The 27,269-nt window shown below is 41.8% G+C and overlaps 1 protein-coding gene across 2 annotated transcripts in view; it reads left to right on the top strand.

The window, feature by feature from the left end:
* KCNQ3 (potassium voltage-gated channel subfamily Q member 3) overlaps positions 1-27,269 on the top strand; it is a 660,337-nt gene that overhangs the window by 489,561 nt on the left and 143,507 nt on the right. The window contains exons 8-9 of one of the 2 annotated variants that reach the window (XM_069220768.1): positions 4,473-4,567; positions 20,464-20,490. In XM_069220768.1, coding sequence (XP_069076869.1) covers positions 4,473-4,567; positions 20,464-20,490 — 122 coding nt within the window. The remainder of the gene's footprint in view (positions 1-4,472; positions 4,568-20,463; positions 20,491-27,269) is intronic. The other variant, XM_069220769.1, reaches the window with a different exon arrangement.

The following is a 27,269-nucleotide window of genomic DNA, read 5'->3' as shown; positions in this document are numbered from 1 at the left end:
CAACAAATCTCATATCAAGAACATTCACTTTTATTCAAATGCAATATTTGGGTATCACTTAGGGTAAGAACACTTTAAACTGGCAATAAAGCATATATACTTTGATCACAAGTGGCTGGCAGTCTCATCATTTAAATAAAGCACTTGCCAGACTAATGTATAGGCATATTTGGGTGATTTATATGTTTGTCAAAAATAACACAATTCAAGCATAGGAAAATTGCAGCATATATTTGAATCACATCCAACCTACTACTGCACGTTTAACACAGCCCCTAAAGGACATCACTGTTGTATGTACACAAATGTACAGTACCACCTTTGACCCCTAGGGGATGTCTCTCAACATGAAAATTCTCATTGAACCTTTGTAGGCAACAAACACTGCAGCTATACTCTTTCCTCCAAGGAGAGCATCATTCCTAGCTGAAGAGCAAAAAGCTCCAGCCTAGGGAGTGCTTATCAAACCATTCAAAACCCTTGAAGGCTTATCTTTCTGGAGTACCACCAAACGTAGGGTGGTAACTCAGGTACTTCTTTTGGGGGGAGGCTGCGCTGCTCCTGCAGCTCTCTGCCCTTTAGCAATCATTTAAGGGGTTACCCTGTTCTCCTGGTGCCACCCCACAACCAGATCGAGTGATTTTCTTAAAATAATGCAGCCAGGCCATCCCGGGCATTGTTGGACGCTCCTTTGAGCTGTATGCATATTAAAGCAGAGGTTCTTCCACTGCAACAGGGAGAGCTGCATGTGTTTCCTTTTTTTTCTGTTTGTTATTTCTGCCTCACACCACCTTTTCATCCCCTCGCGTGTACCCAGTCTTACCCCGACACCCCATGTTCAGCTTTCCTATGTTGGAGAGCAGCTCTCTTCAAGCAGCCTCGTGCTACGATGTCCCCCTCGGGTGCATTCCTTTGATTGAGAGCTGCTCTCACAAGGATAACACACTGGCATGTGACATGGGAGCAGGCCCTTCCACTCGGAGCTACCCGCTCCTGTGGGCAGATGTACACTGCTCTGCTGACCTTCCTGCTCCCCAGGGACATGGGTGCAGGGAGCGGGGAAGGCAGGGTGCATCAAGGGGAATGCAGCAGCATGTTCGGAGCCCAGGGATGGGGTTCTGGGCCCCTTCCCAAACATACAGGGGAAGTGTGACAGTGTTTCCCCACAACTCCATCTTCACGGGACCCATGGATGGGGTCCTAGGCCTCTTCCTGAAATTGTGAGGGGGTGCAACAGTGCTCCCTCATAGTTCCTTACTCATGGGGCCCATGGATGGGGTCCTGTGCCCCTTCCGCATATCACGGGGGTGCGACGGCACTCCCCAGCATTCCTCCTCTACACAGGGAAAGCGCAATAACACTTCCCTGCATGTTTCCTATTCTGGAGGCAGGCCCCAGACCCTGGCCCACACTGGGGCAAGATTGAAACTGGCGGTGGAGCACCATGCGCTTCCTTACAAGTTTTGCCAAAGGACAAAGGTCACAGCACTTCGAACAGGGATATCTCAGGCCCGCTGGGGCGATTTCATGGATCTTGATCTCATTTTGCTCCCGGTGGCGACCTGCAGCACTTTCTGCAGGTCTCCTGAACTCCAAACCACAACTTTGTAGGGAGTAGGTTCCACTGGCTGTGCCAGCCTTTCACCTTGTTTTCATCTCGGCCTCTTCTGCTTGCGCAGAGCCCAGTCTTTACCCAAACTGGCCCTCAGGAGGTGTAAAGGGAACAGCTTTCCTGGTCCTGGGGTGTGCCCTACTGCTCTTGAGATCAATCAGAGATGGAGTCCTTAATTTGGATGTAATTCAGGGGGTTCTTCCTTCTAATTTCCTTGGTGCCAGCCTCCAGTCCCAGTGTTCTGCAGAAAAGCGCACCCAAGACAGCTCTCTCCCCTCCACAGGACTTTTTAAATTGGGGAGGAAAGGTCCATCAGGGCTGCGTCTGTGGCCTGTCCTGATGTGCCACATCACCTCTCCACCCCTGACCCAACCTTCCAGCACAGTCTTCTGGGAAAACTCAAAATGGCGTCACCCAGGAGTCACTTGCCACATTGGCTCTGGGGGAATCTCTGCTTCACCCCTCTCTGATATCACAGCCAGGGCCTTTCCCCAACAAATCTTCAAAGGATCCCCCTTCTGGTTTGGCTCAAAAGGTCTGTACTTCCTCCCTTGTTGAGTGGCCTGAGGCCTCTTCCTGGCACAGGATGACAGCTGGCTGATTGATGCAGAGCAATTCACCCAATCCCTTCCTCCTTCAGAGCTGACTTAAGCACTGTTAACTGCTTCCTTGGATGGGTGAGGCTGCTGAGCTATGAGCTAGAGAGCATATGATCAAAGTATCAGATAAGGTAGGGCAAAAGGAAAATGTCTCCCTTTTTTCTATAATATATAACATACCAGAGGATGCACTGTAAACGTTGATGTTTCCTAGGCCCCACTTTAAACCTTGGTGGAGAGTACCAACTCAAGCCATTATTCATGAGGCTGCCTAATGGTAGTGCAGCAGCCCACTAAATACCTGTCATTTAAGAATTACATACTTTTACTTGCTAACAGAATTTCAAATGCCTGGTGGAGAGGAAAGATGACACTCGTGCCTCCAGCTCAGAGCTTGTGGTAGACCACTATATTCCCTCTTACTGTGATTTCCCCCAGACTGCAACAGCCATCCTTAGTCTTCCCCGGCCTGCTTTGCAGTCTTTCATCCCTTAGCCCAACCACTTTTGTAACTTCCACCACCAAAGCAGCATGGTAATCCATAGAATTTCATTCCATGTGGAGGTAAATATGCAGGATTGGTGAGAAAATGCCTGGGATTCCATTTTTGCTGGGGTTTGGTCACCCTGCGAAAAGCAGTCACTAAGGTTACCAGGGAGCCTTGGTTCTCTCCGACCTGAGGCATCCCCAGCATCCCCCAGCTCGTGGTATTATCAGCAATATTATACCACGCTCCCTCGCAGAACCAGCTGACAGAAGAAGGATATCAGTATGGCAGGAGTGCCTTCTGTAAAAACAGACAACCCACCCCTGTAGTGGAGGGCAATTACGGCCAGTGGGTGACTGTGGTGGGCAAATGGGTGAAGCTGGGACTAGCTAAAAGTTTCATCTTTGCCCTTGGCTGAATAAGAGTTTTAATTCAGAGATCACCCAATTAGAGATTTAGTGGTATTGGTGAAATTACCCATTGGCTGTGCTAGTAACACCAGTGCCACTGCTTTTAGATTATGGCATAAGTCTTAAAGTTTGTATGAAATCATTACAAAATATGTTACCACCTTCCTCCTGTGGAAGTCTTTCAATACAGGGCAGTAGGAGATGAGATTTATTTAGATCAACATAGGGATTGCATCTTTTCTTTTGTACACAGAGTGGATTTTATGTGTTTATTTTACTTATCAAGTCATGGAAGATAACCCCCCCCCCCCGTCCCAACCCTGCCTTTGACTGTAACAGAGTCAAAGCGATTATAACTGAACTTTTAGTGTTTTAGTGCACTCGCTCGAAGTGCTTAAGCACACTCTAGGGACTGGTCTCTGTAGCACACTGGTCCTCACAGAGATGGCTTTTGTCTGGCTTTGTCAGGGTTTAACAACACTGTGAGCATCGATTTGTTCCCCACAATATTGGTTAAACATGCGGACACACATTTTTCTCAAACAGAGCTAAAGTAGGCTTTGTAATGATGATCCCAGGAAATCAAAAAATTATAACAATGTAAGGTAGAGAAATAAAGTGGCATTCATTTTCTCATGATTCTCTTCCACAGTTTAAAAAGAATAAAGATGATCTGTGAACCAGAACATGGTAACATTCTGGATTGCTCCTAGGCCCCCACCAAGAGATACTGAGAATTAATTGGTAAGATGCTGAACTGGAGATCCCAATTCTGGATGGTATTTCCACTTCTAATCCCTGGCACCAGAAGTTACAGCTCCAAAAATGGGGAATTATCATGTGTGCCAGGATCAAAAAACACGTTTTCCTGTAGCTAGGGCACTTCCGGCTCTGGTTAGGTGGTAAATGCTTGCAAAGAGGGCACAGCAGGTTTCATTGTAGGGTCGGTGGGATGGGGAGAGTACTGTGGGTGTGGTCAGGGGCTGCTTGGGGGATGCTGCATGCTCCTCCTGTGCGTGTGTTGGGCGGGGAACAGGCTTTACTTTTGTCACTCTGGCTGCCCTGTAACTCCCAACAGTTTTAGCAGGTACAGACCGATACCCAGTAACACTGAGTGCAGAAACACTAGCCCAATCACAACTGAGTCAGGCGCTATCCTCCTGGGGATAATGCATCTCCTAACTCTTAAATAGGAGTCTTGGAGAGCCATTTCAGTAAACTGCATACTTCAAATCAAGTGATTTTGATCAGTGAATTTTCATAACATATTGTGATCTTTCACAGTCTTTAAGAAACTTGCATGTCAAAATGAACCATAATCACCTGTATTCATAGTATAAACCTCTGTCTCTTCCCCCTTTCAGGCCGCCTGGAGGTATTACGCTACCAACCCACACAGATTGGATCTTGTGGCCACCTGGAGGTTTTACGAATCGACCATATCATTTCCATATTTCAGGCAAGTATCTTTTGGAAGTAATAAAAACCTATTTTTGGAACAGCTCTAAACTTTGCGTCAGAGTGTATGGCTCTTTGTAACTGATATTAAACAATCTTGTAATTGATTTTTCCCCTAGTATAAATCGTGAAACGTGCACAATAAAATAAGTAAGTAAAGTACAGAAGGATAATCTGTTTTAGACATTTTTTAATTCTACTTGTGCACAAAGAAGATTACATTATTAAAGTCAAAATGTTAGTTAGACCTTCTTTCCTATCACATGACCCCCTTATGAATTTATCAGAGACTAACCAGTGAAGAAGCAGACATTATTTGGTTGAATCTGTCATTTGGGTGCAAGCACTGAGATGATACATTTCTGAAACTGGTTGCGTAGTTGTTAAAAGTGATCCACTGTAAGTTAGTGTCCGGGTGCTAGGTTGACAGTGGCCTCTTGGAATTCAAATTCATCACTTTAGCACAGTTGTTCTTCTCAGTAATGGCAATGGTTTGTCGATTTTCCAGAGTCTCACCATTTTGTTCCTTTTTCTCCACTTTTCTTCTTGCTGATTTCTATCAAATGCATTTTGATGGTAAGATAGAAGTCCCAACCGAATTCAGCATCTTTTGTAAGTCTACCGAATACAGAGTTTCACTACGCAGGGATCTTGGCCAAGAAGGTGATTCTTCCCCCCCTTCTGTTCTTTTCTGGTCGGATCCACAGGAGATGCTTTAAGCTCAGGTGGGGCTTCTCAGCAGGCTTTGTTCACGGAAATGGGACATTTTTGGCATTGCTCTGTGAATGATGCAGAGGGTTTGAAACTGAAACCCATGGAGATCTGTGAACCAGAGCAGATTTGCAGTGTGTCCGAGATATGTGATAGAACCTGCAGAGCTTCCTTATCAGGCCAGCTGTAGCATTTTCCAGGTATTGAAGCTTTACAGCTAGAAGGTCCTGGGCCATTGCAGGAGTCTAATATCAGAGAGATATAGGAGTTAACAACTCGTGCCCTTCCAGAGTGAGGAATAAGACCTTCCAGTACAAGGTAGACTATGAAAAAATTATGTTTTGCATCATTTACTATTTACATTATTAAGAATATTTTTAGTAGTATTACTATTACAGTAGTTGTAGTGGTAGGAGTGGTAGAGGTAGGACTCGTTGCACCAATAGTAAAAGTAACAGTTGTAATAGTCCTAAATGTATTACTACCATTCTTGCACCTGTTGAACATAATATAATACATGTAATATTCTTCTTCCATTGTTTTATATATTTAATGCCTTATGCTCTTACTGGTGCCTAGAATGGGCATTCACTTTGTGTTTGCTACATACTAAAAAACAATGCAATAAAAGACCTATTACTAGAGCCATAAAACTTTTTTTTTCTTTTTTTCCAATCTCTCCTTTGGTCCCCTTAGCATGCTATCAAAATCCTTCTGCTTTGTTTTTATGGCAATCACTATGAATTTGATTTTCTAAACTTTAGTAAAGGTTTGTAGACTTTTTGTTGGAATTCAGGACTCTGTGCACTCTACCCCTGCTAGCCAGAAGTGAAGTGCTTGTACTCTCCCTTTTAAACATGGTAACATTGGTATAATCCTGATTGGTCTATTTAATGTACTAATAAGTCCCTAGTAGATGGTACTACATATACCCAAAGCCCGTAAATTACATAGTATTGGGTGCTGCAGCACTCATTATGCAACACACTAAAGTAGCACTGTAAAACATGCCTTATGTGTGTCACTGTGAGTGCAGTTTTTAAAAAAAACTGTAATTCTGACCTGGCTAAATAAACCTTTGGCCATGCGTAAACCTTCTTTCTTAATACTTATAGGTCACCTCTAAGGTAAGGCCCAAAGGCTCAGAGGGCAGAGTACATGGTATTTAAGAAATAATAGAGCATGTGTACTTAGGTATTACATGTCCTGGCAGTGAAAAACTCCAAAGTTGGTTCTCACTTCAGAAAGGCTACCTCTTTTTAATTTACTGTTCTGAAAATTCCACTATTAGAAAGTTGCAATTCTTCTGCCTAAACCATATGTTCCTTTCTGTCAGTGTCCAGGGTCACATGACCTAATGGATCGCCTGTGGTGTGATGTGTATTACTTCCAGACAGGAGACAAAAGGGCCTTGGGTGTTTTTCTCCTGAACTCGATGGCCTGGGCCTGTTCTCAACCTTTCTGAGCTTCAAAGGGAGCCTGAGAGCTGTACCCACTCCTTTCCTGATTTCCGAAGCTGTCTACCCTGTCACTGGCATGCAGAGCCTGCCTGCCATTTGTCCCCCTTGACAGATTAGAGCAAAACCCAGCAAAGAGGGAAGGTTAGATAAAGCAGTCATCCCCCACTGACACTGGGTATTAAAATGTAGCACTGTCAGAACCTCTTATCAGAACACTCCTGGACCTGTGAATATTCAGAAGAACTGCACTGTTGTCTGAAGTAGGAAGACTGGACATGCTTGCCTTGACCCAGGATCTCAAAAGTGACTCCATGAGTGAGATGGCTGATCTGCTTTTTCAGCTACAGGTGCACAACAAGCTTAATAAACACAATCTGGTTAGGTTACATCATATTTCTAAGAGAATTTCTGCTCAACCCCTAGTAACACTGGCACAAACAGCAGCCAGTTTGCCAGAGAAATGTGTGATAGCTACAAGTAATACCAAATCATTTTAAAGTGAGAAACACAATACAATAGGATTGCAAGCCAATTTGGAAAAGTCAAGCTAAGATAATGAGCAAAACAACACCAAAATGCTTAAAATCATCCTTTCCTTTTCCATTCTCCCCAACAATTGAGAACCCAGTATTCACAAGACTCATTCCAATTCTAAGCTTGGATATATTTAATAAGAAATGATGATTGTTGAGTGGTCAATTGCAAAATGACGAGATGATCAGCAGGTACCAGTTCTGCCGTGACCTTGTTACTGCACATCTGTCCAAACATTGTGTAGGACATCTATTACCCTGCTATTTATTTTTAGAACTACAATATACACCATCTGACTAAATGCATTTCAATTGAGGTATACATCACTTTGCCATTGACTACTCAACAATCATAATTTTTTCTTATATGTTTATCTGTGGTACAGAAGCCTTGAAAAGTCACTTAGACGAAACATGTGTCGACTGTATTTCTCTAAAAACCCAAAAGAGTATGGGGTTCACTTATATTAAGGAGCTACTGACAAGGGGGGTTTCCCCTGGGGCTCCTTGAACTCACTTTATGAGTTGGTTGTGTTAAGTGCTGTGGAGGGTTGTGTAATGATGTTGGGGGGGTGTTTCCTTTACAGACTAGGTGGTCCCACACACTATATAGTGTCATGACCACCTAACCCCACCCAGGTAGGACAGTGCCACCTGGGTGGACTCAACCTCACAGTTAAAAGAACAGGAGGGAGTGTGTACATTTTATCTGTCTGGAAAATGTGGGATCCAGCTAAACTACAGTAGGGTAAATATAAAAACACCTAGACAGTCACCTGTGTAAGAGTCCACTTTTATTAGTGGTGTCTGCTGGTGTGATTAAGAACAAGGATGGGACACCTCTGTGAGTACAAGGACTCACTGGGTCACCTATCTAAAAGTCAATGGCCAACATGTTTTGCCCTCTACAACGAGCCAAGGAAGGTCTGGGGGCATTCTTCAGGGCCTGGGACCCCTCAAAGTCATGCAATGCAAGGAAAACCTACTCTGCTCAAAGGGAGTGTGGGTGAAATAATGTAGGCAGTGATGTGGGACCTACCTGTGAACAAGGGATTACCTTGTGGAGGCCTGAAGGAAACAAAAGCAAGAATATGGTTTATATGTGAGGCAAACAACTGCACAGCAAAACACACACAAAGGTGACACAGCAAGCAAAAGTCATGCAATGTATACGTGTGTAGCACATGTCTAAAGGGAAGGAAGAACGTCTTACCCGATACCTGAAGGTATTTCTCTTCTAAGAAGACTTCCAACTGTATACACATCTGATTACAGAACTGATAACTGCATTTTAAGAAGTTTTCAATTGAATCTGGTCGCAGTATTATATTACTGGTTCTGTTTACAAACATTCTACTGTGCATACAGATAAATCAGCTATGGACCCTTGGTTTACTTGAAAACGTCTCCATGTTGACGGCTGATTTGTTACCAATACCATCCCTTTAGATTTTAACTTTAGACTCTGTGAGTTTTGGACCACCTCATAAATACATTAAGTGTGGAATCAGACCACCCTCTTGTTCTCACATGTAGGTAGCAAGGGTGTGTCCTGAAGTAGCACCCATCTACTTATTGTTTCTTTACTATTACGTTTTGTGTTCCTTTCTGTACTGCCTTATGTTTGATTGATATACGATAATTGTAACTCACTGCTACTAATTGTAAAGTTACATCCAAATCCCAAATCTCAGCAAAAGTGAAAAGAGAGCTCTGTCTTTTCTTTTAGTACTAATTATATAACAGTTGTTCCATTTTGTCCCATGTCTGGTGTTTTATGGCCTATCCACAAATTACACGTAAGAATATGTAAAAGAGTAATACAGTCTCCAGGGTTATCAGTGCCTCTTGTCCTACTTTTAGATCTTTTAGAATGTAGTAAGATCATTACGGTAGGGGATGTACGAAAAGCAATCTTGAGGTCTGCGACTGGAGAAGCATTAGACCCATCCGGGGTCCCAGCTGAGCTTTTTAGACACAATCTTGATTTCTGGGCGCCCCATATATTGAATGTTTTCAGATCGGTAGTCACTGAGGGATCTAAAGAGTCATGGAGGGAAGCTATAATTGTGCCCATTTTTTAAAAAGGTGATAGAAATGCCCCTGCAAATTTTTAGCCTAGCTCATTACTCAACGCCTGGGGCTAAATATTTGGAAGGGTAATTTTAGTGAAACTAGAAAATTGAGCAGAAACATCATTCTTCTCAAAAGTGCAGTATGGGTTTCACCCGGGTTTGGATACCATTGAGCAAGCCCTAAATCTATCCCTGATCTTAGGGTAACATATCAAGGCAAGGAGAGAGGCCATACATATGTCTTTTCTGAATCTGTCCAGTGCCAGTGACTTAGTGGTTGGACAGATCTGATGGGATATTATAGAGTGGGCAGTGATTGATCCCCCCATATTGCACATTTTAGAAAGTCTTGATAGTGACACCTATATGAGGGTGTGTTATATACAGCAGGGAGACTTCTATCCTATCTAAATCATCTGTGGTGTCAGACAGGGTTGAATACTGGCCCTTTATTTATTTTTAGCTTATATTAATGCACTGGACACTTTTGTAACTTCTTGTATGCCTGATGTCCCTAAAATTGGCTCCCGCCCAGTTCCCTTACTTTTGTACCCGGATGATGGGGTTTTAATCACATACATAGCAAATGGGCTACTATCACTTTAAAATGGTTGTAATCATTTTATGAAGGAATTAAAGCTCCTGGTGAACCACACTAAATCTTATGTTATGACCTGTGTCCCAAAACATACTGTTGAAAATGTTTTATATTGGAGAAACCCCAATTTTAAAGGTAAAAGGTTTTAGTTATCATTTTATTTAATGAGAATTTGCATAAGGATAGGTTAATGACCCAGAGATCCCAGATAATGGAGGCTGATGCGAATCAATTTTTAGGTTTGCTAAAAAAAATTATTGCACTTTTGAAAAGAAAATGTATTACTGCAGGTTCGTATGGTGCTGGCGTATGGGGGCATGTACCTCAGAGATGGTGGAGAATCCGTTTCTAAATAGACTGTTAGGGACCCCTTAAATCAATCCCTAGTTTTATAATTCATAATGAATTGGGTCAAGGTTTCTTGGAAGATACAATAGGCCTGGCCCCCATTCTGCCGTGGATCAAAATTTGGTCCGCTCCACAATTGAGTTTTTCACGTAAAATAGTGGAGCACTGCCTTGCACAGGAACAGAGGACAGCAGTCTCATGCTCAATTATATAAAAATATCCTACAAGACCTGGGATTGAGTAATTTCTTTTAAGTTTAAGATGGCAGTAAAATAAATTCACACATGAAGAGTTATGTCAAGAAAATGTTTTTTGCACATAAAGAGGAAACCAGGAACATGAAAGCATTTGAGATGGTACAGGTCCAATCGTATGTGCCACTTCTAACAATTCAAGATATGGAGCCTTATTTAACTTGGATAAAGGCACTGGAGTGTAGATTTTACCTTACATGGCTAAAATGGAATACTATCTACTGTCTAGTGGCCTCCCCTGTTATCGAGACCTGGTTTTCTACATTACCATGTTGCACATTTGATGGGAGGTCACACCTGTTAACAAAGCACTTTATACTATTTTGCACTTTGTATACTCCTTTTAGATTATGGTTCCTCCTCCCTATTCTTAGTGGGAGGTTATTTAATAATCATCAGAAGGGCCTACTTTATTTACAGCAATTGGAACCCCCTGTGATATCTTATGTAGTCTTGAACTTTACCCCCCAACAATGAAATTAAGAAGGAACTATGCATTCTGACTGGTGTTCTGTTAAGGCATATTAAAATTGTCTGAGGGGGTCAAAGCAAGTGCTGGTTCCTTTTTATGATTGATCATAGTGAATTGTGATGATTTTATATGAAATATATTATGCTTTGGGGGTAGGCAGAGTAAGTACATTTTCTACTTTTCTGTTTGTTTATTTTTTATAATGTGAGGATATTTTTGAGTGTTTTTTCATTGTGCCTTTATGGTAGAGTAGACCGAATAAAGAAGGATGATGATGATGAGTAATACAAGATTACTACTTTATGTACTACTCAGTTTCTTTGAGAATATGTCCCTTAGATATGACGTTAAAAATAGTCAAACTGTTCTAACTTACATATGCTTGCCATCATAATTTTGTGATAGTCAATATTCTGGCTGCAATATTTCTGTTTGGATTATATTTACAACATGATATTCTAGTGAGATGTCTCTGACCAGAGAGCTGATCCAGATTTAGATAACCATTAGGAATAATATAAGTATTTGACTGGATGAATGCAGAGGACTGGGAAGGTTTCAGTCAGGGCTCTATTTATTTATTTATTTATTTTGTTTTGAAAGTTTTGTAGTGCATTGACAACATCAATCACAAGATGACATGCTTTGCAAAGAAAAAGATGTACATACATATATACTTTATAAATCACAATGCTAGGTACTGTGAGCATTAGCAATCAGATAGATGAGTAATATGAACATGGAACTATTTACATAAATCTATAATGAAAATCATATAGATTATTAAGAAGAACATGAAGACTTGCAAAAAAATACATAGTGAGTATCTTTTGCCATAACCTTCGCAGATGTATTAACCTGCTAGTAAACAATCATAACAGTATGATTTGTATTTCTTGTTTCCCATATTATTCTATAAACATGTTCTCCGAGATCATCAAAGTAGATGCATTCTTTCATAATTCTTTAAGGAACTCATCAACAGACATCTCCCTGAATACCTAAACGACCACCAACTACTTGACACCACTCAGTCTGCCTTCAACCCTAACCACAGCATAGAAACTGCCCTCATCGCTGCCACAGATGACTACTGCATGACTCTGGGCAGAGGAGAAACTATGGCCTTCATCCTCCTGGACCTCTTCACAGCATTTGATACAATCTCCCACCCAATCCTCATCCAACTCCTACACATCGAAAACCAAGGACACACACTCCGATAGATCTGCTCTTCCTGACTGGAAGGACCGAGTCTGTCAGCCTGACACTGCACACCTTTGGAGTTCCGCAAGGATCCTGTCTGAGCCCAACCCATTTTGAATGTAGCATGATCCTTCTAGTCAGCATCATCCACTCTCGCAATATCAACACCCTCTTCTATGCCGATGACACACAAATCATTCTCTCCCTCACAGACAACTCGGCCATTTTCCAGATCAAGTTCAATGCCTGCATGACTGAAATTGCTCACTGGATGAAGACCAGTTGTCTAAAACTAACCACTGACACAGTCAAAATTGTGATCTTCAGGAAGAGCACATCATCTTGGGAGTCCACATGGTGGCAAGCAGAGCTAGGACAGACAACATCAAGGACCTTGGGATCATCAACAACAGCAAACTCAACGTGACCAACTAAGTCAATGTTGTTATCACCTCATGCTTCCATACCCTGAAGATGCTTAGGAAGATTTTCAAATGTCCCCCAGTCAGCACCTGGAAAACAGTCACACACAACCTGGTCACAAGCAAGATGGACAATAAAACACCCGCTATGCCAGGATCAACAAAAACTCACCAGAAGGCTGCAGACCATTCAGAACTCTGCAGTTAGAATCGTTCTCAACTACCCATTGACTCCCCATTCACAAACAAGCACAATTCAAGCTCCTCGCCCACACTTACAAGGCACTACATACCAGTGGCCCAGCCTACCTCAATAATCACATCTGTTTTCACAAACCTTCCAGACACCTCCACTTGTCCGTCCTCCTACTTGCACAAATCTCATGTGCACAGAAAACTAGACCTGGTGGTCAACCCTTCTCTTACATCACTCCTAAAGCATGGAATGGTGTGTTGCTACACACAAGAGCCTCTGCCGCACTCTCTGAATTCCACAATAAGCTGAAGACCTTGCTTTTCGAATAGTCCCTCTAGGGCCTAGGTGTGCCTAGACTCACACCTGCTCAGCCACAGGATACTCACCCGGGCGATAGTGCCTCCTGAAATCTGCTTATCATAGCATAGCAAGATGTTCTCTCTATTTTTGACCGCAGTGTCTAGTAGTAGCTCTGTCACCCCTTTCTTTAAGGCCTACCATGAGGTTGTAGTGCTTAATGCAGTTGCAATGGTGACCTGCACATTTTTTAAGATTACTTTACATAGAGGTTGTGTCACCAGCATGCTTCAATATGGGTTATTGTGGACCCTTGTCCAGACACACATATATGGTCTAAAGGACTTCAAGTATGGCAAGGTACACAACTAAGCAAACTGACAAGTCTACACAGCAAGTGTGAAGATGAGGGTTCCCCTCAGCTATCTCATCCATGGGGCCACTTTGCTTCAGCAAGGTGAAGTCACAAGTTATATCTGGTGAGATCAACTTGACTGCAGGAGTCCAAGGTCAAAATCTATTTCAGATTTTTAAAATCTGTAAGTAGGACAAGGCTGTTCTCACTGTTTGGAATAGGCCCAGCACCACATCCCCAACCAAGTGTCATGTTCTGATTTTTAAAAAATGGGCCCTGGGTCGGCATTTCAAAAATGTTAGTGACAGTTTTATCAAAACCTTAAGGACGTCTTTAGAATAGGTTTCCAGTGCCTTACTTGTCACAGATACGGGTAATGTTGATAATTTGCTTATGTTGAGAAAACTCAACTCAAAATAAATTTGCCTTAAATTCTGCTCACTTCAGCATTTGATGTAAGACGGTCTCTCCCTACAAAAATGTAATTTGTAGGTACTTGCTGAGATGCATTCTGTTAATAATGCAAAAGGTAGATGGGATTATCGTAATTTATCCATAAAGACATGCTTTATTGATGTATATCTTTCTAGCAATAGGTTTATTGTAAAGAAATTGTGTTTTCTCTCTTTTTTTCTTTCCAGTTTTTATATAGCAATAACTCGACCCGCTTTATATGAGCACCAGTTACATTACACAAAATCTCCTCTTGTACCAACTTATGGGCAGAGCAAGAGACTGATAGTTTGAAATGTGCATATGAAAACATCTCTGAACAAACTCTAAACATTTATTGTTTGCTTGTTCAATGTATAATTAATGGCATGTAAATGCCATTATTGATTGCATACAAAGTAGTTCACGTCTGACATGGTCTGTATGCCTCTTTTATTGTTGTTGGGGAATTTACTATTGCTAATTTTCTCAGGTAGAAGAGAAAAACAATGCTTTAATTATCATGTGGATGAATTACATAATTGTGATAGCCAATGCATTGTTAGGATTATGTCAAAGTTTCCTTCGAAAAGTCGTTTTTTTGTCTTGTGGTGCCACCTTAAGAAACAATTAAAAACTATGTTTCATCTAATTTCGATCAGCATGCCAAGTTTCATGCAGATCTATCAAGTGGGTAAACCGAAGAGGGTACAACAGGCAACATTTCCAATTTTAACTCTCATAGAAATCTCCGCCCTCCCCTACTAAAAAATGGTTGAACGTAATTATGCCGAATATGTCATGAAAGTAGAATTTTACTCATGCAGTAGCCTCGTTGGTTAAATCCATTCATTAGTTTTGGAGGAATGAGCATTAATAAAATATCTCAGGTTCAGCTTGTTAATTTAATAGGATGGAGATACAGGAACTGTTAGTCAGTGGATGGTCTGCGACCGTGTGTTTGTGGACCATCTGGAGAATAAATTTAAAACAATAAGCCTGATTGGGTGAGGGAGCTTTTTCTCCCGTCACTGAATTTGGGTCCACAGACCCGAATCATTCTGATTGGCTGGTCTCAACCAAAAAAATTGTTTCTTGCAGCCACCATCAAAATACGCAATGCTTGGTCCTGGCTTCCTGGAGAGAAAAAAACTGAAGTAGCCATACAGGCACCTGTCCCCATCTTTGGTGAATCGTAAACACCATTGGTAGATGGTGTGCATTTGAAACGAGAGTAGAATGGTTTAAAGATGCATAAATATAGATGTCACAATCAGTGCAGAGTATTATGAAATATTTTTTACTATATAGTACCCCTGGGGGCCCGCGGACCACAGGTTAGGAACCGCTGACTTAGGGCATGATTTAGTTTGATTGGTGAATTTTGTTTCCTTCGTTCTGCAGTTCCTACAAAAAAAGCCCATTTGTAGAGATAACTCTTGATGAAAATACATCAATGCCTATGTCTTATTGCAGACTCCCTGCTTGTAGATGTGGGCAATAGAAATATACCCCTAAAGTAGGGGTTCAGTGTCAGCTGTCATGTAGCTTGTTGCCCTATTGCAAAACGTCTTTCAATAGTGTGTGTCCTTGCATCCCTGAATCTGTTTTTGGTTACCATTCATAGAGGTAATGCATGGCTGCACTTCTGGTAACATTTGAAAATGAAACTCAGTGGGGCTACAAATTAGGTGAATCCTGTAAAGGAGCGATGTTTATGGTGGTGTGTGAACTCAGTTGACCACAGCAGGGGTAGGCAATCATCCTCACAATGACTCAACAAAAACAAGTATTGTTCTTTGATTTGATTTGTGTGTTCAATTTGGCTTTTTGTCGAAGTGTATCTTGGCAAGGAAAGACACTCATACATTTATTTGAAAGGATTGAATATAGGGTCTGCAGATTCTGTGAGATAATCTATGGATCTCATTCATATTTTATAGAGGTGGTAAAGCCATGCAGGTGTGTAATATTAGACATCCTTGCAAGGCATACAATTAATTATCTTGCTCAAGGTGTCCACACCACCAGGATACAAGTGAGACAGTGATCATAGGAAAGATCCACTAAGTGCATCTTGACTGTGTGCCATGTCTGTGGACATCTGTAGGGGCTTCTGTAAGGCACCCTCTCTGGGACTGACCACAGCGATGCTTTGACAGGGGTCAGCACATACCATCACCATCTACATGCTTGAGACAAGTGTGGGCTACCACAACCAGTGGTGTAGGAGCTGTCTAGCTTGGATCTGGCCTTACCTAATACCAGTATGATGCAAAATAATGAAAGGTTTTTTTCAGTTTTGTATAGAACAAACTGGACCTGAAAGTATTGGAGTGCTTTATATGAGCACCCGTTACATTACATAGGGTAACATTAAATTTGTAGGCGCAAGGAGATTAAATGCTTTGCCCAGAATCACAGGATGTCGTGCCGATGCCAAGACTTGAACCTGCTTCCTCAGTTCCAATGTGGGCAGCTCTGCCCATAAGGAAACGTCCTATCCCCTTGCCTGCTGTTGTAGATTGGACATTGAAGGTACATCCCTAATACATTAAAAAAGCAGCAGGGATACCCATTTCTTCTCCAGGGTTCTGCTAGCACACCCTTGGTACACCTGAGAGTTATCACCACTTTGGCATTGGGTAGCAAGCATGGAGGCCAGGGCTGATGATATTGTAGTGAAGAAAAACAACAGGGGTATGTTGTTGTTGGGCCTGGCCCTTTCTCCATGGTCACACCCAAACATGTTGCCTTCCTCCTCCTATTGTTGCTGAAATCGTTTTTGTTGGCCTTAGGGCTCTGTGATCTTTACCACTACTAACCAGTGTTAAAATGCTTGTGCTGTTACCTCTAAATATGGTAATATTGGCATATTCCCAATTTGCATATTTAATTTACTTAAAAGCCCTAGTAAAGTGTTTTACATGTGCCCAAGGCTTGTACATTAAATGCTACTAGTGGGCCACCAGTACTGGTTGTGCCACCCAATTAAGTATCCATTTAACTCTATCTCAGACTTGCCATTACATAGCCTGTATGTGCAGTTTAACAATGCCATGTCAACTTGGCAAAATATACATTTTGCCAGGCCCTTACCTTCCCTTTGTATACATATGTCACTCCTTAAGTAGTTCCTGGACAACCCATAGAGCAGGGTGTAATGTATTTAAAAGGCAGGACATGTATGTTTAATTTTTACATGTCCGGGTAGTGAACAACTCTTAAATTTGTTTTTCACTACTGCAAGGCCTATCTCTCTCATAGGATAACCTATCTCTCCAAAAGGATGACACTGGAGTTGCTTTATTACATTTTATAAGGGTAATTTTCAAAATAGAAAGAGATCGTTTTTTTCAAGTTTGGTGTCTCAGGAATCACAATTTATAATCCTACCTTATAGAGAAGTCAGATTTTAAATTACAGTTCTGAAAATGTCACTTTTAGGAAGGTGGCATGTTTTTACTTTAGCCATTTGGTGCCTTCTACCTGTCTTTGATTACATGTCTTGGGTAGGTGACAGCTAGGCTTTATTTACTCCCCCTAGACAGACACACAAAATGAAAGCTTAGGTGTGACTTGATGGGCCATCCTGGCAGGAATGAAGGGAGGAGCTAGACCCAGCCTCACTTACTCCTGAATAGGCTGTGTCCTGTCCCCATTTAAATGGTTCTATGCCCCTTTGTAGTGAGTCTAGAGCAAGGGCAGGAAGGGAGGACATCTGTGCACTTCAAAGGCATGTCTTCTAAATCTCCCCCACTTCAAAGGCACAACTGGGTATAGGTACTGGACCTCAGACACCACCACTTCAGTACACTTCTGGACCTGTGGATACTTTGCCAGGAAGAAGGACTGCTGTGCTTCTGAAGGACTGCAACTCACCTGGACTGCACTCTGCTCGACTGCTTTGCTGTCCTGACCTGCTACCTGCTACCTGCTGTCCTCTGCCTGGATGAGAAGGATTTGATCCGCATCACTTGAACCCAGACTGGTTCCAAGGGCTAGTTAGCTGGCCTCCTGATCTGAAGTCTCAGGTACATAAAAGACTTCCAACCACCCTGCTTTTCACCTGGACTCTGCCATCTGTGAGTCTATCCTGTCAAGTGGTACCACCCAACCTAGGCTCTTGAAAGTGGGTCTAAGGTGCTTGCCAGCGGAACCGATGCATCCTCTCTGCTGAGCTATGCATCCCCCAGTAGAACTCACACATCTCATTGACCGAGCAGTGCATCCTTGAGCAGAACCGATGATTTGTCCCTGCTTTGTGGATGGGACTCATCGCAAAAGACTTGCATCGCTGCTGCATCTCTGCATCCTGGGTATGATGCATTGCCTTCAGAACTGTCGATGCACGATGCTTTTCCCTGGGCGATCTCCTCGCATCTCCCACTGATGACAGCCTTGATGAGGACACCGAAACTCCCCATAGCAGCGCCACTGCTCATTGGAACCGACACATCGCCTCAACTGTGCTCCGGTCTTCATATCGCAAGCCCCATCAACAGGATCCTCGATGTTGATGTAACAGGACTTCGCACCGCAGCTTGCCGCATCTTCGAACTGACCAATCGCCTCAGCTGTGTGATGCATCTTCGACGCGGATCCATGCAATGCTCCACAACCAGGATTTAAGGTATTTTGTTCAGCGGGCCTAAGTGGGTCCCTATAGCCGGCCCATGCTCCATTGCTTTGGGCCTGAACTTGTCACTTTGTCCCACTTTGTCTCAGTCTGGAGTGACCAGATATCCCAAATAGCGCTTTGTGCTTCTTGGTCCTTTTTTTTTTTTTTTTTTTACTTAAAACGTCGAGATTCAATATTTCCAGTTCTACTTATTGGTTTTTTGTCATTTTGGTCTAGTTATTGGACTTTTGTCATTTTGGTCGGTTTAATTATTAAATTCAGATCTATTTTTCTAACCTGGTGTAGAATTTTTTGTGTTATATTTTCACTGTTTTAGTTTTTGAAGTGTTTCATAAATACTTCACACATTGCCTCGTAGTTAAGCCTGACTGCTCTGTGCCACGCTTCCAGAGGGTGAGCAAAGATTAATTTAGGGGTTGCCTGTATCTATCCCTAACTAGGATAGTGGTTGCTGCTTGACCAGATCTCATACCCCAGTTCAACAACCCAATTTGTAACAGTTGTCATGTAGCTTAAACTATATATGAGGTACTTGTGTTCATTTAAAGGTTTAACATCGTATTGCTGCATAATAACAGCATTAGAGTACTTTACATAGAACTTGAGGCCATATGTACAAACACTTTTTCCCATAGACACAGAATGGGGAAAAACCTTTGCTACATCTGGCCCTTAGTTTCTTGTTACAGAAGACTTAATGTGGTAAGTAGTTTCAGCTTTTTCAGAGATAAATGTCTCACGGATTTGAATGTCGGTATGCTAAACTATACCAAGCTGCAGCACTTTATGGTGCATTTGGGTTTGGTAATAATGACAGCTGGTATGAATGTATACTGATATTGCCTCAGCCAATCAGAATGTACAGACTCCTGGCCGCATCTCCTGTTGTTCACCTGGATTTCCGTTCAGTGTAAAAGGGAAGCCAGGTCGTGAACAGACCGCGATAGTGAATATGTTTAGGTGCCTGTGTAGGGAGGTATTAAGGGGGAGCTGCTAACACTCTTAGCTGCTAACACCCTTATTGACCACATTTTATTGGGCGCTAGCAGTTGTTAATTACTGCTTCCTCGTATTAAGGACTCACACATTGGCACGTGCCCATAAGTGCTTTATCTGTAATTTACAGGGATTCAATCACTCAGCAAAGAGTGAACAGAGGGCAATATTGCTAAGAAGGCAATAATGCTTAAGTGAAGCACTCCTGTGTAAATAATGAACTCCATTTTCATTGTTTTGGTGGACACTGGTGACCCTGAGAAGGGCCCGCAACGAGTTTCAAGAAATCACATTAGCAATGTATGTTAGTCACTTTGAGGTTCACTCACAGAAGAAATTAAATGCCGCGGATTAGATGAAAATGGATTGTTTTCTGGTGACAATAGTTAATGCCATTGCATTTTTCTTCGGTTTACTTAAAATAATGTATTTCTGCATTAGTTGTGATATTTTAAACAAACGAATATCGATTTCCTTAAGATAAAGTCCTCTGATTATTTGCATACATGTGAAGGTTGAAAATGACTATTGTTGACAAATATGCATAATGGTACAGAACTGATCACCTAACCTGATTTGATGATTAATTCTTGAAAAACTTTCTGATATGTGTTTTTGCTAGGGTAACACAGGCCGGTTCTCGTCAGTAACAGTTGCCATGTGAAATATAAAATTGGAATGCAGAACTGTTACTTTTATCTATGTTAAACTTGCAGTAGGGGGATTCCGAGCTGCAAATCCGCCTGCGACGGCGAGCATGGCGTGCATGGTCAGACATCTGCTGGAGAGAAAGACCCGGCGCATGAAACACTGTGTCTGCCCTGTCCCTGTCGTGCATAATTTAACGTGTCCTTTCCTTGTCTTGTTTTCTTCTTCTGTTTGCTTTTCTTTATCATAAAGAAAAGACCCGATGGATGGCGCGTCTAGGTATGTTATGACTGTCACAGAATCCGCGCATGCAGGGGTTTACAGAAAGGCTTGGATGTAACGGGCCACCTCATTGGCCAGCAGCTCTTACCATGCTGGGTGCATGCCTCTGCCTGGGCTCTCATCACATACATCACACGACTAAAGGGGAGTGACAGTGAGGGGCGGAAATGGATGGCTCAAGTGATGTTACTCAATTCATATTAGTGCATACTAGCATGAGCATTGATTTAGGAAGATTTGCGCTTCATGGGAGTTTCTTTTATTCAACATGTGTCTATAACGTGAGCTGGGGTCGTAGCATGACCAAGACGCGCGTATGCAACGAATTGCTTCGCACATATGCTTTCATCTGTGTTTGCACATGTGCAGCTGTGTTTCTGTGATTTACGCGCATAATCATCTGCACGTTTGTGCAAATACTGGCTTGCGCACGCGATTGTACGTACGTTTGCACATGGGCAGTTTGTGATCTACGCACTTTTGTGCAATAATTGTTTAGTGCAGTTGCCTCTATTTGCACACGTGCAGCCATGTTTAAGTGAGCTCTAAGTCTGGTCATAAGTGCACATTCCCTCTGTTGTGATTAGCACAGATGTTCGTATTATATTTTTCATCAGTTTGTTAACATTTTACGAAGTGGTTAACTTGTGGTATATTTTTCGCATAAATTTAAAGCAATGCTTTACAGTCGGGTACCTTTATGAATATTACACTGGTCAGGGTCTTTCGTATAGTGCACTAGTCTATCAGATATATGTTTTACATATTAAAACATACCCAGAATCAAAGCATTCGTAAATGTGCCTCATTGAGAATGCAGTGCTGTAAGCTAGCGCTGAACATGTTTTTTTAATTATATTCTCACTTAAGTACAGCGTAATTAAATGCGCAGTATATATATCGAAAAACGTTATATGCACATCTGTATTAATCACATCAAACTGCATGTGCACAGACCGATGATTAGGCATATAAATCACAGAACTGCGGCTGCACCTGGGCAAATTGAACTGTAAGTATGTGTGGAAATGCAGTTTTGCAGTGGCCCACAGTGGCCATGATAATATTTTCTCAAACGGTGAGTGAGCTCCACACACTGCATGCCGCTTAGCAAGAGCTTTTAATGGTTCCGCACACTGAAGGCAATGAAAGGTATTCCTTTGGGTTTTACTAGACTTTATAGAAGTCACAAATCATGTTTGGGTGGACAACATGAAACAATCTGTGCAGTGACATTTTGTATTCAGCGAGGAAGCAAATGTTTCCTCTTCTGTTTCGCTCTGTCGTTAAACGGAATGTCTGCCGAAAACCCGCTTTGAGGAATTTGCTAGTGATTTCCCCGAAATGGTTTATATATGTGGCCGTGCCTGCATCTGTATCAGTTTGGCACCCTAAAATGCTGTGATAAGAGGGTGAGTTTGCAGAAAACAATCTGAACATTCATCATTGCCTGCACAAATCAGATTCTTGTTCCCCTTGCCTTCTAATCTACTGACTTCAAAGGTAGCCACTAGGTGCCGCTACGAGCCTACCAGAAAAGAATCCAAGGGCCGATTTACCATTCTTTATGAAGCAAACGGAAACTTGGAGGGGCAGGAAAAAAAACAAAAAAAAAAACTATTGCGGTCTTCTAAGCATTATAATGGCACTAGATTTAAAAAAAAATCTATTAAGTATGTTTAAAAAAACCTATATCAACACGTTGTTTTACTCGGAAATCCCCCCCGGTGCGCTCGGATTACACATTAAGTTATCTCTTGGGCCCAGATTTACAAAAAGAAAGAAAGAAAGAAAGAAAGAAAGAAAGAAAGAGAGAGAGAGAGAGATCTTTTGTACTACATCAGTGATGTCATAAATGTTGTGATAGAACATGTGATGAGTGACGTACTATGTGAGGTCATAAGCAGTGCATGACAGGGGTGGGGGCAAGTTGTAATTAGCTCTGCTAACTATAACTGGTGAATGTCTGTGTTTTTTTTAGTTCAAAACATTCATGTTCCCCGGGTCCAAAATCTAAGGAGAGGGGTACATTAAGCCCCCTCCTCGAGCCTTATTGGTCCCCAATAACCCATCCCTTGGTGCCAAAAATTATAAAATAGGCGAGAAAGGTTGCGCGGCTTCCCGTACCGGGCCTTATTAGGCCCCAGGGATCCATCCCCCAGGGCCAAACCAATAGAAAAGAGGAGGGGCACCAAGGGCCCAAATACGCTTGGGGAGGGGGGCCACGCAACCCTCTCCCTTGGCCAATTTTAACTCCAGGGACCCCATCCCACAGGGCAGCCTTTTTTAAAAAGGGGGTGGGAGGCATGGTGGCCCCCCCCTTCTCCAAGCTTATTTTGGCCCCGGGTTCCCCATCCCCTGGGCCAGAATCATTTACAGGTGGGTGCCCAGGTGCTCAACCAAGCACATGCTAGGGGCTGCGGTAGGAGCACAAGGGTCCCTGCAGCCCCAGCTGGCTCACCGCGTGGTGCAGGAGCCAGCATTCCTATGACCCAGAGGGAGCAGCTATTTATGCCACTCTGTCCAGGCGGGAGCATTATGTTGTTCTGTTACCCGTCCCAAAAGAGATCTCTAGTCTGCTCCCAGCCATTGGGAGAATCTTGAAAGCCCCCACCCGCTAAGAGCAGACTTTGTGTTTGCTCCCATTTGGCAGTAGATTTGAATATTTTCCTGCCAGATGGGAGCACACATGTTTCCCTGCCAGTAGTAGTGTGATCAGGGTAACTACTATGCCCCGCAAGTCACTGTCCTAGGGTATGGGGTACCCAGGGCCTTATTAAGGCTCGAGGAGGTGGGGCAGCACTGCTTCCTTCTCTTTAAGAATTACTTCGGTCACCAGAGTATAGGGTCCGTGTGCGCCCCTCCCCTCATAAATAAATTGGGCCCCCGGGAATAGGGTCCCTGGGACTGAAAATGGCTCAGGAAAGGGGGCAGCTCTCACCTTTTATTTAAGTTTTGGCCTCGGGGATGGGGTTCTTGGGGCTTAACTAGGCTCCAGGGATGAAGGACTACGTGGCCTCCTCCCTTTTTAATAAAATACAGCCTGGTGGATGGGGTCCCTGGGGCCTAATAAGGTTTGGGGCCACGTGGGCCCTACCCTTGATAATGTACCATGGTTCTGGTGAAAAAGGTATATATGTTTGTCCCCAAGGGCTAGAGTCTCCAGGGCCCAAATGTCAGCCCTACACTGTGCACACCGAAGGCCATGAGTGGTGTGGGGTGAGCAGCAGTTGGACACAATGCTTGGCTGCAAGCCAGGCGCTGCGGCCAACCTAACACTGTGTGCCAAGACATACCGGAGACAGCATGTGGTTGCCTGCCTGAGAATGGGTTGGCTGCCTCTGTGTGGGATGGCCGCAGGCCAGGCACATTAGCCAACCCCCTGTTGTGTGTGACTGAAGGCTGTGCACTGTTGGGGTTAGTTTAACATATGGTAATAAAATATTTCTTAATGTTAAAAAAAAATCCCTAGATATTTACTGAAAAATCCAAAGGTTAAAATAATGTTATAATTAGGTCTGATAAATAGATCTGTTTTTGTTTAAAAAAAAAACCTTAGAAATTCACTAAATAAAAGGTTAATGTAACATTATAGTTAGGTGAATATGTCAGTGATAACATTAATGTTTTTAACTAAGGAAACCACATAGTTACAAGAGCTAATTATAACTTGCTCCCCTGTCTTGTACTGCTTATGACCTCACATATTACATCACTCATGACATGTTCTGTGACATCTTTTTACACATCACTCTAGAAACTAGTATGAGATTAAAGAAGTAAGTACAAAATAGCTCACATTAATAAGAAGCATCATTAATGCCATCACAGATACAACTCCCCTAGGTGTAGAAAATGTGTTATGTTCAACATTTACCCTATAGACTTCGAAGGTAGTCTTGTTCACATTAACAATCAACCATAGATATATAGGATCTATTGTCGCACATTGTGTTCAATATGTATACTACTCTTCAGAGAAAGGCAAGTTCCTCATGATACTCATCGTCTTTTCCAAAATGGACAGCTTTTACCTGTACCAAACCCTCATAGTCACCAAACCTACAATGAGAAATAAAGTGGATATGCGTAGAAAAGCAGATACTGTAAACCGTGTTTACTCAATGGAGAGAGTATACTCTATACCACAATGTTTGCAGACAGTGAAACTCCCATGAGAAATACACCACAGAGTGTGTGGAACATGCTGAACACAAGTTGTAAATTGTCATCTACTCACAGAGTTAGTCTTCAATACAAAGATTTATAATTTGTTCAATACCTCTACACATCTACAATGCATTAGCAGCACATGTGCCACTATGTAAACTATAAAACAAACTAAAACACTCATTGGATGATAACATCAGTGATATCATTAATGATGTAATTTGAGAGATCATCAGTGATGTCATAAATGATGACATAGAATATGTCATGATTGATGTAATATGTGAGGTCATAAGCAGTGCATAGTGGGGGCTCAAGTTATGGTTAACACTGCTAAATATAACTGGTAAATGTCTGTGTTTTATTAGCCCCAGGAGTCCATAGATAAGGGGACGCGTTATTGGTCAATGGACCTTTTGACTGCATCTAGGATAACTCCACCATAAGTCCCTATCTACTAATTCAATCACATTAACATAAAACCTTAATGAATGACTCAAGACTCAAAATCTCAACACACCATTACCTATGTGGTCATGAATAACCACAAGATTTAGTAAAGTTAGAATACTTATTTCCATAAATTAACAGTGCTAAAATCACGTAAATCAATCTCAAAATCAATTGATAGACATACACAAACAACACTGGTTGATCAAATCATCTAAAGAATCTCTATTTGATTAATGCATTTATAGTTAGGTCTTCTAAAATCACACTACAAGGCAATAACAGAAATAACTGTGTATTAGATATAACATACTTTAGTTCAGCAAGTGAATAAAAGGAAATCTCCAATGAGACCCTACCTAGCATCCAGATTATAATAGCATGTTTGGGCTTCATGCAAAACAATTTGGTCAAAATTAATTTGCAAAACATCTAACTATCGCTCTAACAAAATCAGCAATTGGTACATAGAACAACAAGAGCTATTTACAACAAAACAATGCCATTTTATACCTCTCCTCAATATGGATCGGCAATCTGCAATTCTCTTCATCAGTTGGGCATCTGTCTGGTCTGCAACAGCAAAGGACAATGAAAGGGGTAGTTCAGACACAGGGGTCTCTACGCAGTTTGAACCATAAAGCATAAGCATAAAGGCAGCATCAAATTATTTAGCTATCAAAGTCTAGTGAAGTATCCCAGAAGTGGTGACAAAGAGCAGTCTAAGCTTTTCCTCTGTGCAGTGCAGTTAAGTCAAAATCGCATAAAACATTTCCCACATATCCATTGGTCAGAAAATCATATGTTTGCAGGTAATCCAATTAACGCCTAAATTGAAATCTATGATATAACTTAACTATCGTTCACACATTAATGATTGGTTCTTCTCCTTCCGTTTCCATCATCCGACTCATCAGGTAACTTTCTTGTATCTTTCTATACTCTCATCAGTGAGTCCATCGTTAGTTCCTTGGAACATCGCTTTCACATCCATTCCATCCTTAAATGTATCTTTTTAGGAACAACATGATTATACAAGCAATTATCATGAGAAAGTTAATGCTACAGCACGATCTTGGTCAACCTTCAATTAGAACAATACATCATTATTTTCAACACATGAGTTCATCGTTTCTATTCAGACATTGCAGTTTAATATGAGACTGAGCAATACCTAGGCCTAGACCTCCCTAACTTAAGGCCTGCCATTAATTAAGCAAATACATAACATTAAACCATTAATATGACACATTACTACCAAATTATCATATATGTATGTATATCTACATAAACATAAGTAAGCATTTAGTACATCATTACCTTTTTATGACGGCCACTCAAGTGGGCACATTTACCAAATCGCATGCTGTTTTCCATGTTAACTATTTCATATGCAAATTCATAACTCCTAATACATAATTTTATTTTGTATTAAGTTCAGCATTCACAATCCCTCCTCTGATGACTAAAAACATCATCACACTTAACCCTTTTTACCCAACATTTTCATGTTTTTACTAAAATTTAGTTTCCCTCAGTTCTCTATTATTCCTTTTAGCATTTCTCAATTTTTCTCTAAATACCCTTTCCATTTCTATTTCTTCCCTCCTCTGATCATTTTTCAGTTTTCTCATTATGATTACATGATACAGTTTATAAATTCCATATATTCCTAATAGACATATCACAATAGCTAGTATGACTTGAATTATTTTCATAATTATTCCTTTCCCTAGGTTGCCAAGCCAATTTCCCACAGAAGTAACACCTTTGCCAACTTATCCCAAACTCCAGGTTCCTTAAGCTCTTTTAGATCAGTGCTTTCATTAGTTAGATTGATATTTAAGCCTCTAATTTCTTTGCCATTATTCAGAATGAAATTGCAACATTTTACAGACTATGCCCTCCTTTGCTAAAAGGATGTCTAGCGCAAGTCGATTTTGAAGAGTCATAAATCCTACTGCAGCCATCTCTGTATCCATTAGGATTAAGGCTCCTGAAAACTTTGTCAACATGTTATCCACAATAGTAAACAACTGTCAAATTTTCACATAATTCAGAATAACTCCCACTGAGGGAATGATTGCACCAAAAATATCTCCCACTATGCTAGAGCAAGACTCTCTCCTTTGTCTAACATTATGTAATGCAGTAAT

Source organism: Pleurodeles waltl, chromosome 2_2, assembly GCF_031143425.1.
Source record: "Pleurodeles waltl isolate 20211129_DDA chromosome 2_2, aPleWal1.hap1.20221129, whole genome shotgun sequence".
In the NCBI taxonomy this organism is placed as follows: domain Eukaryota; kingdom Metazoa; phylum Chordata; class Amphibia; order Caudata; family Salamandridae; genus Pleurodeles; species Pleurodeles waltl.
The sequence above is the reverse complement of the archived record's forward strand: the minus strand, read 5'-3'. Positions and strand labels throughout refer to the sequence as shown.